Source organism: Odontesthes bonariensis, chromosome 20, assembly GCF_027942865.1.
Source record: "Odontesthes bonariensis isolate fOdoBon6 chromosome 20, fOdoBon6.hap1, whole genome shotgun sequence".
Taxonomy (NCBI): domain Eukaryota; kingdom Metazoa; phylum Chordata; class Actinopteri; order Atheriniformes; family Atherinopsidae; genus Odontesthes; species Odontesthes bonariensis.
This window is the reverse complement of record NC_134525.1, coordinates 10,754,595-10,770,625: the sequence shown is the minus strand read 5'-3', so window position 1 is coordinate 10,770,625 and position 16,031 is coordinate 10,754,595. Positions and strand designations below refer to the sequence as shown.

At 42.2% G+C, this 16,031-nt stretch overlaps 1 protein-coding gene across 3 annotated transcripts in view; it reads right to left on the bottom strand.

The window, feature by feature from the left end:
- Positions 1 to 9,451: 9,451 nt before the first annotated feature.
- The window catches only part of dnajc13 (DnaJ heat shock protein family (Hsp40) member C13), a 33,706-nt gene continuing 27,126 nt past the window's right edge, over positions 9,452 to 16,031 (bottom strand). For 2 of the 3 annotated variants that reach the window (XM_075451911.1, XM_075451912.1), the window contains 13 exons: positions 15,510 to 15,687; positions 15,333 to 15,424; positions 15,144 to 15,243; positions 14,975 to 15,049; positions 14,771 to 14,883; positions 14,509 to 14,678; positions 14,385 to 14,427; positions 14,138 to 14,311; positions 13,546 to 13,725; positions 13,292 to 13,432; positions 13,070 to 13,213; positions 12,897 to 12,996; positions 9,452 to 10,549 (listed from right to left, as the gene is read on the bottom strand). In XM_075451911.1, the coding sequence (XP_075308026.1) occupies positions 10,452 to 10,549; positions 12,897 to 12,996; positions 13,070 to 13,213; positions 13,292 to 13,432; positions 13,546 to 13,725; positions 14,138 to 14,311; positions 14,385 to 14,427; positions 14,509 to 14,678; positions 14,771 to 14,883; positions 14,975 to 15,049; positions 15,144 to 15,243; positions 15,333 to 15,424; positions 15,510 to 15,687 (1,608 nt within the window). In that variant the 3' untranslated portion in view covers positions 9,452 to 10,451. Of the gene's footprint in view, positions 10,550 to 12,537; positions 12,643 to 12,896; positions 12,997 to 13,069; positions 13,214 to 13,291; positions 13,433 to 13,545; positions 13,726 to 14,137; positions 14,312 to 14,384; positions 14,428 to 14,508; positions 14,679 to 14,770; positions 14,884 to 14,974; positions 15,050 to 15,143; positions 15,244 to 15,332; positions 15,425 to 15,509; positions 15,688 to 16,031 lie in introns of all 3 variants that reach the window. The other variant, XM_075451913.1, reaches the window with a different exon arrangement.

Genomic DNA, 16,031 nt, shown 5'->3' with positions numbered 1-16,031 from the left:
GTTGTTGGTCTCAAAGGCAGCAGCGTTTTCAAGGAAGAGCTGTAGTAAGAGAGAATGTGTGGTAACATCACAGATTCTTAGGCTGTGATAACATAAGCGGAAAAAGTCCATCTTAATTCTGTTGTCGCTTGGTATGGAGCCAGCCGTCAAGCGGTGCCTCTGGTCGTAATTCTGGTCGAGCGCTGTCATTAGCACAATGCTAGCACGTGGTGGACAACAAGAAGCCAACCTGTAAGAAATCAAAGGGATATATGTACTCGTTCAGTAGATTTTTGACTTGAAACCCATGTTGAGCTCTCAGAAACTACATTCAAATCTGAGCGCTCTTGAGGAGACTTAGGTGAAACTGACCATTTGTAGCATCTAGCTCCATTTGGCCCCATTAATTCTGGTCTCCACCGACGCCCCCAGTGGAATTCTGGTGGAACTGCAGCCAAAAAGCCGGTACAATGGGGCTTAATAGAGAGTGGCAAGGCTGTTCATTATAATGGCTGTGCTGCTACGCTCCAGACAGGCCGCCATAGTTTCCTTTTGGCCGCCATAGTTTCCGAATCCCAATCGTTTGAAACACAGCGATTTATTTTATTTTTTTTTATTATTATTATTTTTTTGAAACACAGCGATTTCCTCGAAAACCAACCAATATGACTATACAACAGGTAAATTAGTAATTAAACATGTCTTAAAGTGTGCAATGTCAGAGTTTTGAAGTTTAGTGGCAAAAAAGGTTTATGTGATTGACACACACGTTAGCTATCAGTGGGTGCGCGACGCGTGCATAAAGCTCAGCTGTAATCATCGTGATTTCGTTGACAAACATATTTTTTTGACCTATTTATATTATGAGAAATAATGTGAAATTTGAGCAATGGCGGGTACACGAGTATGTTGTCCGGTATGTTGCTTAAAAAAATAGTAAGCTCAATAGTTTCTGTTTAAAATAAGGTGTTTCATCTGTCCCGCATGTGTGGTTCAACCGTCCCGACTAGGCAGAGCAGGGTGAAGTTGGTTTTACATTGGACATTCGCCTATTTTCCGACTTTGTAATTGTAATATTTCCAGAAAACTAAGACTAACATACCACAGGCTTTATCAACTCACCAAAGTAAGCCTGAAAGATCAGAGTAACCGCGCCGAATATACTTCTAAGTGAACTACGGCAGCGGAGCGCTTAGGGACCGTCGCAAAAGTGCAACGCCTTTTTTTGTTCTCACTGGATATTCAACCAATGAACACCAAACCACTTCTGATGGGTTTGTGAACTCACTATAAAGCTTTCACAGCCTTTTAGTTTCCAGAAAAATCATTTCAGGTAGAACATTTACTCAGTGTGCATAGTTAATTCCATTTTAGACTTTTATTTTGTAATAGCTCTCTTGTTTTTAAAGATATCAACACCAAACCACTTCTGATGTGTTTGTGAACTCATTGTGTACTCCCCACACCCTTTATTATCAAGGACAACCTTTTAATTATTTTTAAAAAGGTATAAGTAATCAGTGTATATGACTCAGTCTTATTTATGGCTTTTATTTTGTAATAGCTCTCTTGTTTTTAAAGATATCAACACCAAACCACTTCTGATGTGTTCCTGAACTCATTGTGTACTTCCCACACCCTTTGTTATCAAGGAAAACCTTTTCAAGTTTCTCAAAAAGGCACAAGTACTCACTGTATATGATCCATTCATATTTTTGATGAAGTTTAGTTTTAACCTGTAAATATTTTCTATTACAGTTGTTATCATTGGGTTTTAATGACAAGATGAGGTTTCCTTATAAGCCCACAAGGGTTTCTGACATATCCAGCACACATTCCTTTTTTTTTTTTAAATTTGTTGTGTTTTATTGTGTATTTTTTTGTTATATTTGAATGAATGTGTGCAAATCAATCAAATAAAATAAAATCTGCAGTCGCACAAATTTACGCCGCGTGAATTTACCCCCCCATAGTTTCCAAAAATTCTGTGGGAAACACTGGTCTGGTTCGTTGACATTCTGGGCAAAGGTTCATTAGTTATGGAACAGTTGTAACCGTCATCCATCTTATCTATAAGAAGACCAGGTCCTCCTGTGCTTTTTCCTAAAAGCAGTTTTACTTCCTCCTTCTTGAGGCCTGTAGCTAACAGAATATCGTTTTGAATCTTTTGCTGTTGTTGTTGCATGTTATCAGCCTCTCTTGCGGCCTTCAAAGCAGAGTATTTTTCATTCTTCCTAATCTGGTCAGCTGAGGCACGTTTTTGTGCTTCCAACGCCTCATTGTATTTAATGTATTCAATGTTGGTTCTCCGTTTTCTCTGAGCAGTCTCCTCTTCTTGGGAGTCGTCAATCACTTGGGCCTCAATCCATTCGTTCTCTCTCCTTTTGTCTTCAGCCTTCTTCTCCTCTTTCCTTTTTGCCTGAACTTCTCTGTAACTTATGATTTCTTTGAGGTCTGCAGCTCGTTTTGTCACCTTCTCTTTCTGCTGCTTCTCCTTTTTAGCATCGTAAGATCTGATCTCGAGCTCGAGTTTCTGTTTTCTTACATCTTCGATGGCAGCTTGCTCTTTCTTAATGGCCTCTAATTTGCGCGACACTATTTCTGTACGAACCTGTCGCTGTTTGATAATTTCATGCGCCCCTTTTGGCCTTTTCTTGGCCTGTTCTTCTATTTCCCTACCAACACGTTCTCTGTGTTCATCCTCAGCCTTTTGTTTTCTCAACTCCATTTCTTTCGTGAGCTGATGATCTGAAATGTCCTGATGTAGCCGCATTAATTCCCTTTTCTTTTCATTAGCCTTAATGATGTCTCGCTTCTTATTTTCTTCTAGATATTCTTGGTAAAGAAACTTTTGTCTCTCATCTACTCTCTTCTCCTCTTGTTTCTTCTTGTCAGCCATTTCCTTCCTTTGTCTGATTTGTTCAAACTGTTCTTGAACGTTAGCATATTTTTTAAATCTCTGCAGCCGAACCATCTCCAGCTGCTGCTGTTCGGTTTTAGCCAGATTTAGAAGCATTTCTTCTTTGGCTTTTATGTCGAACTCTCTGTGCACTCTTTCTCTCTCTCTTTTCATCTCAGCCAAGTCTTCATTGGCCTGTTGGACTGTTGCCACGTGGAGGGCGTGGGTAAATTTTCTTCCACATTGAATTGCAGTATTTTGTTTTTTTTTTCATTTCTAATGCGTCCGCAGTAAACTTGCCTAAATATTCATCCACATTTTTCACTGTCTGCCAGCGTGTCAGTTTGGGTTTCATTACTTTCTCCATTTTTAAAAACAAATCTGTGTGTCTGAGACAGTAACAAATTGTGTTTTTGCTTTAAATGTATTCTGTGCTTTGATATCAGATTAGAACTTCTATATGTGTACTGCCAGAGGCATATACTCTGGAATGGTGATATCTTCTTTGAAGTCACAAATGATTATGCTTTTAATGTTAGGACAGTTTGACAGAAACAGGAAGCAGGGGGCAGAGAGATGGGAAAGACACGCAGCACAGGGCCACTGTGCGGGAGTTGAACCGGGGCCAGCTAGCTGTAGTGAGGACTGTAGCCTCTGTACATGGGGCGGCTGCTTAACCCACTACGCCACCGACCCCCCCAGGTTACTCACTGTTTAAATTTTCTAATGATCTTGTCATCAGACTTTCCATTGGGGTCTGTGCATGTGAGCAGGTGCTAGGAAGTAAGCATTTAGCAGCTTGTTGCGCTCCTGATAGGGTCTGCGAGTAATGGCAGGCAGTTCGACTCTTTCCTTGTTCCGCCTTGGAAGCAGGCTGCTTCGCTCCTGACAGGGTCTGGGTGTAATGGCAGGCAGTTCGACTCTTTCCTTGTTCCGCCTTGGAAGCAGGCTGCTTCGCTCCTGACAGGGTCTGGGTGTAATGGCAGGCAGTTCGACTCTTTCCTTGTTCCGCCTTGGAAGCAGGCTGCTACGCTCCTGACAGGGTCTGGGTGTAATGGCAGGCAGTTCGACACTCTCCTTGTTCCGCCTTGGAAGCAGGCTGCTACGCTCCTGACAGGGTCTGGGTGTAATGGCAGGCAGTTCGACTCTTTCCTTGTTCCGCCTTGGAAGCAGGCTGCTTCGCTCCTGACAGGGTCTGGGTGTAATGGCAGGCAGTTCGACACTTTCCTTGTTCCGCCTTGGAAGCAGGCTGCTACGCTCCTGACAGGGTCTGGGTGTAATGGCAGGCAGTTCGACACTTTCCTTGTTCCGCCTTGGAAGCAGGCTGCTTCGCTCCTGACAGGGTCTGGGTGTATTGGCAGGCAGTTCGACACTCTCCTTGTTCCGCCTTGGAAGCAGGCTGCTACGCTCCTGACAGGGTCTGGGTGTATTGGCAGGCAGTTCGACACTTTCCTTGTTCCGCCTTGGAAGCAGGCTGCTACGCTCCTGACAGGGTCTGGGTGTATTGGCAGGCAGTTCGACACTCTCCTTGTTCCGCCTTGGAAGCAGGCTGCTACGCTCCTGACAATGTTTTATTAACTTAGTCTTGTTCGTTGACATTCTGGGCAAAGGTTCATTAGTTATGGAACAGTTGTAACCGTCATCCATCTTATCTATAAGAAAACCAGGTCCTCCTGTGCTTTTTCCTAAAAGCAGTTTTACTTCCTCCTTCTTGAGGCCTGTAGCTAACAGAATATCGTTTTGAATCTTTTGCTGTTGTTGTTGCATGTTATCAGCCTCTCTTGCGGCCTTCAAAGCAGAGTATTTTTCATTCTTCCTAATCTGGTCAGCTGAGGCACGTTTTTGTGCTTCCAACGCCTCATTGTATTTAATGTATTCAGCGTTGGTTCTCCGTTTTTTCTGAGCCTTCTCCTCTTCTTGGGAGTCGTCAATCACTTGGGCCTCAATCCATTCGTTCTCTCTCCTTTTGTCTTCAGCCTTCTTCTCCTCTTTCCTTTTTGCCTGAACTTTTCTGTAACTTATGATTTCTTTTAGGTCTGCAGCTCGTTTTGTCACCTTCTCTTTCTGCTGCTTCTCCTTTTTAGCATCGTAAGATCTGATCTCGAGCTCGAGTTTCTGTTTTCTTACATCTTCGATGGCAGCTTGCTCTTTCTTAATGGCCTCTAATTTGCGCGACACTATTTCTGTACGAACCTGTCGCTGTTTGATAATTTCATGCGCCCCTTTTGGCCTTTTCTTGGCCTGTTCTTCTATTTCCCTATCAACACGTTCTCTGTGTTCATCCTCAGCCTTTTGTTTTCTCAACTCCATTTCTTTCGTGAGCTGATGATCTGAAATGTCCTGATGTAGCCGCATTAATTCCCTTTTCTTTTCATTAGCCTTGATGATGTCTCGCTTCTTATTTTCTTCTAGATATTCTTGGTAAAGAAACTTTTGTCTCTCATCTTCTCTCTTCTCCTCTTGTTTCTTCTTGTCAGCCATTTCCTTCCTTTGTCTGATTTGTTCAAACTGTTCTTGAACGTTAGCACATTTTTTAAATCTTTGCAGCCGAACCATCTCCAGCTGCTGCTGTTCGGTTTTAGCCAGATTTAGAAGCATTTCTTCTTTGGCTTTAATGTCGAACTCTCTGTGCACTCTTTCTCTCTCTCTTTTCATCTCAGCTAAGTCTTCATTGGCCTGTTGGACTGTTGCCACGTGGAGGGCGTGGGTAAATTTTCTTCCACATTGAATTGCAGCATTATATGTGTTTTGCTGTTTTTTCATTTCTAATGCGTCCGCAGTAAGCTTGCCTAAATATTCATCCACATTTTTCACTGTCTGCCAGCGTGTCAGTTTGGGTTTCATTACTTTCTCCATTTTTAAAAACAAATCTGTGTGTCTGAGACAGTAACAAATTGTGTTTTTGCTTTAAATGTATTCTGTGCTTTGATATCAGATTAGAACTTCTATATTTGTACTGCCAGAGGTATATACTCTGGAATGGTGATGTCATTATGATGTCATAAAGGACAATGATGTCATCTTTGAAGTCTCAAGTGACAGACAGCTGATTGGCTGTGGGGGTGGAGTTACTAGAAACGGGGCGGGGTCAAGGGTTCCTTGAAAGTTGCCTAGCAACAGTATCAGCCTTAACCTTAACCCACAAATCAAGAGAAGGCAATTAACTACTGAGCTTTACAGAGAGGATCCTGGAGGTCCTTCCTGCCAACACCAATTACTCTAACTCTTCACTATGAAAGTTTATGATGATTGTTTGCAAAAAGAGAAATGCTGCAACAAAATAATTCCATTTGGGATAAATAAAAGTGATCAAAGTTTAATTTTTTGTTCCGCCCCAAACACATGACAGTTTAAGAATTGGCATGACTATTTTATATTTAGGAACTGTTAGGGAGCTACCTAGCAGCCATTTGTGTTGGCAATTTATATTTGTGTGTTCCTTCAGTTTTGGGGCAAGCTTCAGGTCTTTATCTTGCTGAAAATCGTGGAGCATTTTGACATGCTTGACAGTGACTGTGTTTGATGTTAAATTAAACTTCTCAACAACCTCCTTCCCTAAAATGATGTCATTTCCATTGACAAGTGCCGCTTTCATATTTTTGATGATATGGGGAACATCAGCAATGAAATGCAGAAATCTGCCCTTTGTTTACAGTCCTACTGAATTTAGAGCAAACAATGCCAAAACTTAGCCAAAGTGCACGATTTGAAGCACCCATGTCTGATGTTATTGCTGTCACATGTAGCCCAATGTCTTTGGCCTTCTTCAGTATCTCAAGTACAAGAGGCTTTAGTTTTGTGCCATCCACTGAATTGCTGGTGAAGTGATATCCAACTGTTTGTTTCCATCGTGTAGTCACTCCGGCAAGCATGAAGACAAGTGCATGTGTAGCTTCACATGCAAACTTTAATTGTAGACCTTTTTTGATCGTATCAGTAGACCATTTTGTCCCCCGTGTACTTGCTTGGCTAAGTTTGTAAAGCTGATTTGTGTTGAAGACTCCTGATTCTACTCTCTATTTCTATGGTTCGCGCCATTGACGCAATTTCCGGTGTTACCCATTAATCTGTCCGAGAGGATTCGGACTGCATGTTCAAAAGTTCCATCGCACGCACATCTCAATTAAACATGTACACATTAGGTTGGAAATATTATCAGAAAAAAACCATAAAGGTATATTCTAACTATTTCATAAAACCAGTAAATACCATACTTTCCTACTTTTCCATAATTAATCAAGTCAGGATTCTACTTTTGTATTTAAATTGAATGGAAAATAATTAACATTGGTTTAATCTACCTCAAAGTCATATCTCAAATATCTTTTCACACAGCAGACTTTACTTATTATCACTGTGGAGAAACCACGCAGTCTACAGTGCAGAAATAGACATTCAAATCCACTTAAATCCACACAAACGTGAATGATTACTAAATCTCAGGGGTGGAAGTAATGAATTACAAATACTCCCGTTACTGTAATTAGGTAGATTTTTGGGTACTTGTACTTTTATGAGTATTTTTTTCAAGTGTGTAATTTTACTCATACTTGAGTACAATTTACACCATGTAATCTAATTCAAAAGGCGCTACTGAGTACGCCCACAATTTGAATTAATATTCAAATCGTCAGATTGTTCTTTTTTCCCAATGCAAATCCTTGTTGGCCGTCAGATCGCGCCTGGGCCAATTAATCTAAGACTTAATGTAAGGAAAGGCCAACTCCGCTGCTGCAGCAGGCTCAGGTTTCTGGAGGCAACACACCTGCACAGCGGAGCAGAGATGGACTGAGGAGACAGCGTTCAGATGCAGTGAAACTCTGTTTGACCTCCACGGTGATATACCTGGAGGTACCGAGGGCCAAACGGAAGCTCAGAGGAGACAGAGCCTTTTCTGTTGCCGGTCCGAAACTTTGGAACGACCTCCCGTTTCACATTAGACAGGCCCCTTCACTGCCCATTTTTAAAACCCGTCTCAAGACCCATTTTTATTCCCTGGCTTTTAACCCAGCATGAGACTCTGTTTCTAGTGTTGTTTTATTGTTGTTATTATTTTAATATTGTTGTTGTTTTTACATTGTTTTTGTGTTGTAAGCCTTCTTTTATTTTGTGTTGTACAGCATTTTGTTTCAGCCACAGCTGTGTTAAAAGGCTATATAATAAAGTTGATGATGATGATGATGATGATCAGTAACAAAAGACTTCAACTCTGATCTAAAAAAACACAGTGGAGGAAGAGGTTTTACAGCTATACTTGTATGATATTGCTTTCTTATTTTCCATGTGTTAAGGTCTATAAAGCTCTGAATGGTCCAGGACCAGAATACATCAGTGACCTCCTGACCCAGTATGAACCTTCCAGACCCCTCAGCTCATCTGGATCCGGTCTTCTATCAGTTCCCAGAGTCAGAACCAGACATGGAGGAGCTGCATTCAGCTTCTATGCTCCACATGTCTTGAACAAACTCCCAGAAAGCCTCAGATCAGCTGAAACACTCAGTGTATTTAAGTCCAGGTTGAAGACACACCTATTTTCAGCTGCATTTGAATAAAGCTCCAAATCTGAAGCTTGAGTTTCAAAACTTAATCACATTTTAACTTCTGATTATATCTGATTTTATCTATTGTTCTTATTTCTTTCTTTTTTGTTTAAAATTTAAATCGTGCTTTTTATTTCTACTGTTTTAATGTATCTGTAAAGCACTCTGAATCACCTTGTTGATGAATTGTTCTGCACAGATAAACTTGCTTTGCCTTATTAATTTGGCTGAGATAAGTCTGCAAAGCTGCCATTGGTCAGCGTGATAATAAGACAGCGCGAGCTAACGGGTGGAATCAGTGAACCGAATGTATTCATGTGTGTGCCATTTGTTTACACTCTTGCCTCATAATAGTCATATCATTGCAGTAATTTCACTGTATAAGGTATTTATAGAACATATAGAACGTACGCACATTAATCTTCCCTAAAAAGCTGCGTTAAAACGTTAAATTTCAGTAATTTTGCTTCAATTTTGAGACCCCTAGGGGTCACACACACACTCACATTCACTCACACTCACTCCTAGGGACAATTTAGAGTCACCAATTAACCTAACATGCATGCTTTTGGATGGTGGGACTACCCGGAGAGAAGCCACTCATACACGGAGAGAACGTGCAACCTCCACACAGAAAGGCGCCAGCCGGGAATCGAACTTGGAACCTTCTTGCTGTGAGGCGACGATGCTGGGATAAAGAAATAATAAATTAAATTTTCAGTAGTTTGGGTGATTATTCACTGAACCCTGAATTTATATCATTTCTAACACATGTAGATGAAAGTGATTTATTTGTTGTCCCAAACGTGGTCAAACTAGGAATTTTCCAGAAAAAGCTTCTTTATGGCACCCACGCAGAAACAATATGATCAGCAGGCCATGACTTGTATTGGCTAATATGCGATTACTTCCCTCTTAGAAAATAAACGTATCAGTTTTGTTATTTAGTAAATACAGAACTCGGATACCTACGTCTCAATATGAGAGAGGAACGCGGATAGTTTGACAAATACAAATCTAAATACAAAAGAAAAACATTGTGGGTTCCCTTTTATTCTTAAAATTTTATGTACAAGTGTGACTGATTCTTTTTTTAAATGTACATTCAATATAGAAAGTTTATATACGTAATATTACATTTCACAAATTGCACTAGTCTTTCACATAGATTCATAATCAAAGTCATTCGTCATGTCAGCAGAAGCTCATTTCCTGTGGTTATTTTTCACTCATAAATATTCTAGTGCTTTTTGCATTCTGGGGAAGAGAATTACTTAAAAAAAAAAAACGAGGCAGGCAAGAAGAGTAGCCTTCAAAGAGCAGAATGTAGTATGAAGAAGATCAGAGGAATAAAAGGCTGGACATTAGGAGAGGAGATCTGTGTCATGACCTGACAGAACCAGACAGCTCAGCTTCCTTCTGAGGGTCACAGTCACATCATTTTGTGAAGAAATGGGACAGAGAAACAATACATTTCATCATCTCCTGGGTAACTTTTCTTTCCTTTTCGATGTTAGAATCCGTTACAAAGATTCGGAAATTACATTTACTAAAGAGGACAGGTCCAGTGCACAAATGTGGCAAAAAACACCCTCAGGTGAGTCGTGGGTTTCAGAACAGACGGTTAGGGATCGAGGGAACGGGATGAGGAGGGAAGAAACGACTTCCCAATGACGAGCCTTGGCCTTCCCGCGTCTTTCTCATCAGAAAGAAAAGAAGAAAAATCTAAAGTAAAAAATATATTCATACAAAAAGTAAACTTTTTTTTTTTCTGTCATTGGAAGAAACAAAAGTGGAACAGGAACAAAACAAATGTGGTCATCCATTAAAACAAAGTGTTTTTGAAGACTTGAGTGTCCTTTGTAAAGAGGGGCTGGGGCTGAGATTTTGGTGAAATTCGGTGACGGCTCGCTCTCCCCGGTTGTCTTCCTTCTCCATCCCCTCCTCTGGGGAGCTGAACAGGTTCTCTCTGAGCCGCAGACGTGAAACTGCAGGGCAGCCTGGGTGCCTGAGCGCGACCGTGCGTGGGTCCTTCAGCCTTGGTCTCCAATGTCATTGTCCACAGGGGGTGGGACGCTGGGCATAACAGTGGTGCCAGTTCCTGCTGTAAGGTAACCTGCCACTCCTGGACCTATAAGAAGGGAGGAGAACGGCAAGTTACGGCCCAGGTGCGACCTAAAGGTAGCTCGAGTGCGACTTGTGAACTGCAATGATGCACTTAACTGGAGCCGAGTGTCCACAAAGTGTAGTTTGGCACTTTTCTGAAATATTCATTATTTTTTTATATTATATTATATTCATTATTAGATTATATGATATTAAAAATATATATTATAATATATATAATATATTATTATAATTATATTCATTCTTTTTTTCATCATACAAGTAGAAGTCATCATCCAGGCAACATAAACAATGGAAAAGAAGTACTTCTGCCTGCGTTTGTCCATCCTAAACTGTACCGGAGAAGCTCAGCCAAAACGTTGGCGAGCATTTCGCTCCCACTGTAAAAACACTGTGTGGACACACCCAGAAACTACTGACTGTGGTTTATGAAGGGGTGATGGCTGCAGGATTCTAACTTTGGATGCTTTTGTATGAGGGGTTGTACATGGAGTATGAGGGTCAATAGTTGTATTCAGTTCTGTGGGGAGAACCACTAAAACACAGGGCTTCAAGGCAAGATGAGTCAGCCAGGAGTTTTAGGCGTTAAGCCAGAATTTGTCTTAATGGTAACTTGAGCATATAAACTCCTTGGTGGCAGATTATGTGCTCTCTTCACTCGACTGAAGAGGCGGTGTGCAAGCATTAAAAGGACGCATCGAATGCTCCTTTTCTGTAAGCATGGACCAGGCCTGAGTGAGTAAAGATGAGTTAAAAAAGACAGAAAGTATGTTACCACCATGGTGATACCGACTGTATCCGACTGGGGTTTGTTGGTCCAGTTAGCACTAAGAAAGCTTGGCTATCCTGAACTTACTTTGCAGTTGATCAATCTGGATATTTTCTGTTTTTAGCATCTTTTTCTGATTGATTTGTGATGCAATTTGGTCCTTCCTAAGGACACCTTAACTCAGATTATGATATATACAGTGTATACACATACATCTTAAAAGGGATAATCCGGAGTAAAATGCACTTTAGATCAATTTACGGGATGTTGGGAGTACATACGTTGAGTTGACATCAAAATCATATCATTCGGATGTGTTTTGAGAATTTCGATTTGACCGTTTTTAGCCAAAAGTCGTTAGCCTGGAAGTGATGAGGGCATATGGTATCGCCGCTACAAAACGCTATTTTTATACCTCTTCTACAGCTCCAAACAACATAACACTTACGTGGTAGTGAGTAGAGGGTCCCTAAAGCCAAACCGAAGTGTCCCGAGGTCTTCGTGTGGTCGGATATAGAGTCCAGAATGAATTTAATCAAGCCAGTATCTTTCCGGAAATGTGTCTGCTGCAGCTGCCGCTACAGACCGTGGTGAAGTTGGTTTGATATTGGATATTCGACAGATATTCACAATAAGGAAATAAGGTGTCTTTTTTTTCAAACCAATATCAAACCAACTTCACCACGGTCTGTAGCGGCAGCTGCAGCAGACACATTTCCGGAAAGGTACTGGCTTGATTAAATTCATTCTGGACTCTATATCCGACCACACGAAGACCTCGGGACACTTCGGTTTGGCTTTAGGGACCCTCTACTCACTACCACATAAGTGTTATGTTGTTTGGAGCTGTAGAAGAGGTATAAAAATAGCGTTTTGTAGCGGCGATACTCGATGCCCTCATCACTTCCAGGCTAACGACTTTTGGCTAAAAACGGTCAAATCGAAATTCTCAAAACACATCCAAATGACATGATTTTGATGTCAACTCAACGTATGTACTCCCAACATCCCGTAAATTGATCTAAAGTGCATTTCACTCCGGATTATCCCTTTAACTCAGATTATGATATATACAGTGTATACACATAAACCTTAAGGATGGAGCAGATGAATTAGTGAGGATGAAATGACATCTTTAGTACTGTGAGGTGAAAAGATGAGAGTGGAAAAGGGATGAAGGTAAAGAGGGAGAGGATGGTAGTAGTAGTCAGGTACGAGTCTACCTGCATCAGAGCAAGAGAGAGGAGGGCTGTGAGGGCCGAGCTCTGGAGTCTAAAGCCCACCTCGCAGTGGGCTGCTGGAGGCCAGGAGAGAAGGAGTGGAAACCCCTGAGGAGGAAATGCGGAGGACAGAGAGGAAGGGAGAGGTAGAGCCAGGTGGTTAAAAGACGTGGACAGACGGAAGGGTTGCTGGGTTTCAGGACAAGTGAAGAAACAGCCAGGTGTTTGGTTTTGTTTTTTTAGGGAAAAGCAAAGCATTGAGAATACTTCATAGATCAGAGAGAGTAAGAGAATCAAGACCTACCTTTAAAGTAATCAAAGAAATATTTTGCTGTTGATAAACATTCTAATAAACCCGTTACCTGTCAGGTAGCCTGCAGTCTGGGACTCTGAGATGAAGAGATCATGTTTCTGGTCTTTGAAGGCACTCCACACCGAGGACCTCGCAAGAATTTCATTCACCTACAAAGCAAAGGGCTTTAAGTCACATCCATCACTGTGATGTCACTGCATTAGTTAAACTACTAACTCATACCTGCTCTCCAAACTGTAGACTGCGAGTCATGGATTTGAGGGCTTTCACTATCTGGGCCTTGGTAGCTGCAGGGTTATCTAACGTCTCCAGGCCAATTCCTTCCAGTAATTTCAGGAGGTATGGAACAAGCTCCACTTTGAGAGCCTGTTAATCAGTTATGAGACGTTTCGTTAAGGCCGCGTTGAACGTGGTGAAGATAAAGCAACAAAACTGAGAACTCACCTGAGCAACTAGTTCCGTCTGCTCCTTTTGGAACATGCGGTTGAGAGCTTCACACGCCAGGCCGGCCATGTCTGCCCGAACCTTCATTCCAGCCATCAGAGGGCCGATCGTCTCCAGAGAAGCCATGGAGCGAACACACAGCTGTGCAAAACAACGCAGCTTCAGCACTGTCTTATGTCGCAAAGAGAGGGGGAAGTTTAAGCCCCTGTTGGGCTTTCTGTGATCTAGTGTCAGCTCAGACACGGAACGCTTACCTCGTTGTCCGACAGGACGTGGATGAGGCGGATGGAGCTCTTGGGCACGGCGTTGTTCTTGTGGTTGAGTGCTGCCAGGACGCGAGGCAGGTGGCCCAGAGGAGGAACCTGGTCAGCCAGCTGGCTCTGGGTGCTGAAGAGGCAAACTGCCGCCGTGGTAACCGTCTCCAGGGCCTCGCCCTGCAGGAAACCACAGATGCCAGTTAGAAAGGCAAAAAGAGCTTACACACACATGTACATATTACACTTATTATATTTATTCAATTGCTATATATAGATGTCATTAACTGTTAGTTAAGTAGCCCCCTACAATTGTGTATTGTTCTGGAATTGTTGTGAAAAAGAAACAACCAAAAACACTAGAGGAGGTAGACTGTATGCTTTTTTCTTGTTAACTCATCAAGATGCACATTATTTTGACTGTATCAATATGTTTGCTCAAACTGACAGTGGTGATACAATGCTCAATGTAAATGTGACATTGATTTCTATTCCAATGTGCCTTACTTCCCAATAAAAATATTAAACAAAAAAAAAAAGAAAGGCAAAAATAATTAGTTTTTTTTAGTTTCCATATAGCACATCTGCTCACGTTGGGGTTGTTCTTTTCCAGCAGCTCGGTCAGGGTTTCCAGGAGGGACACCAGGAACTCTCGAGGCTTGCGTAGCACCCACCCAGGCTGAGCAATAAAGATGCGCAAGAAGACTCCACCGACCTCAAGCTCCCCCTGACCCGCTCCATAAGCCACCGTGAAATCATCCGGCAACTGAACACAAACGCAAAAAAGTTGATTTTCACACCGAGCCACAAAACATACGGACAAACTGATTAACACTTACCTTCCAGTTCACATCAGGATTGTCCTTCTGCTGCTTAAAGTGTCTGCAGAGACATAGAAAAGCATCGACATCACCCTCTGAGACAGTTCTGGTAACGGCTGCTTACACCACAAATCAAACATACTCAAGCATCATCTCCCGGACGGTGGTGGACACTTTCTCCCTTGAGTTGTCGTTCCAGATGAGCTCGGGGTTTTCGTGCGTTCCTTCAAATATGTGAACGGCCGCCTCGGCGTTGTCTCGCATCGCATCCATGAAAACACCCGGAAGGAAGCGCACGAGTGTGAGACGTACCTGGCAGAGAGCAAGAGACACAAAATGTGAGTTATTCGCAGATATGATGATGATTTTTCAAGTGTTTATACAACATATCAGTCCAGGCTGACCTTTGGTCCAACCAGTTTGTCTGAGGTCATCTTAGAGAAGAGCTCCGCAGTCTGAGTGCGAACCTGGGGGTGTGTGCAGTTACAGAAGAGGTCCAGCAAGTAGATCAGAGCACCTGTGAGACATAGATAAACGGAAACATTATGCAGGCAAAAATCACACACATATAAATATATATACATGTAAAAAAGTACAAGTTCACCGACCTTTGGCCATAGCCTCTTTGACTATCTTTGTGTTTGAAGTCAGTGCATAGAGGGTTTCCAGCACCAACTGCCTGCCTAAAGATGCAAGAACATGAATTTAAGGTCACTGCTCAACAATGAAAGCAGAGAAAGAATCCCACACAGAATGATCGCTATTACAGCTGCTTACTGGAGGGAAGTGAGTGCATCAGCAACAAAAGGTTGGACAACACCAGGGACTCGGCGATGTTGCTCACGCATTCTTGGTTTGACGTCACCGTATTCACAACCTGCAGGAGAAACCGATGCGATTACGATGAGGCCTCACAGGGATCCACACAAGATATAAAAGTCCGGACCCAGATTTAATCGACTCTACCTCCAAAACCAGCTGCTGCACTCTGCCGGCTCCATGCACCCGCAACAAAGAGAAGAGCAGCTTGAAATGGCCAATGCACTCAGATTCTGAGCCTGTGGTTGAAAGCAGAGAGCAGCTCAGAAAAGAAGCTTTAAAGCTACTAAATACAACTCAGCATTCATCGGTGTTCCTTCTCACCAGGGTTGTTCTTGATGACATTACGCAGAGCCTCCAAAGCCATCTCAGCGAAACGTAGCCTCTCGGCGTGCTGCTGGGACTCCACCTTGTTGCTCTGACTCATAGCCAGCAGAGTGTGGAGGTACTGAGCCTGCGAGCCGACGTAGTCCAGCAGGCTGGCAGCAAAGGCTTTGGGGAACTAAACAGAGAGACGGTAGAGAGATTTACATACACTTCTGACATTAACAGCGATTTTTTATTTTTTTATTTATTTAGATTAATCAACATATCAGCAGAGCATCAATGTAAATATGCCAGAGTTAGCACAGTTGCTAAATTTCATCCGTTGTCCTAAGGCAGGTATCATAAAAAAAAAAACAACATACGGACAATACACCATGACAAATGGATATAACATGCAGAAATCTGACATAAAAAAAAATAAAATAAAAAAAACACTAATTCACATCAAAGTTAAGAGTTCATACACAAAATGGAAAAGAGGGAGGGATACCCATGAGAGCAGGTCTGGGTTGCTTTCAA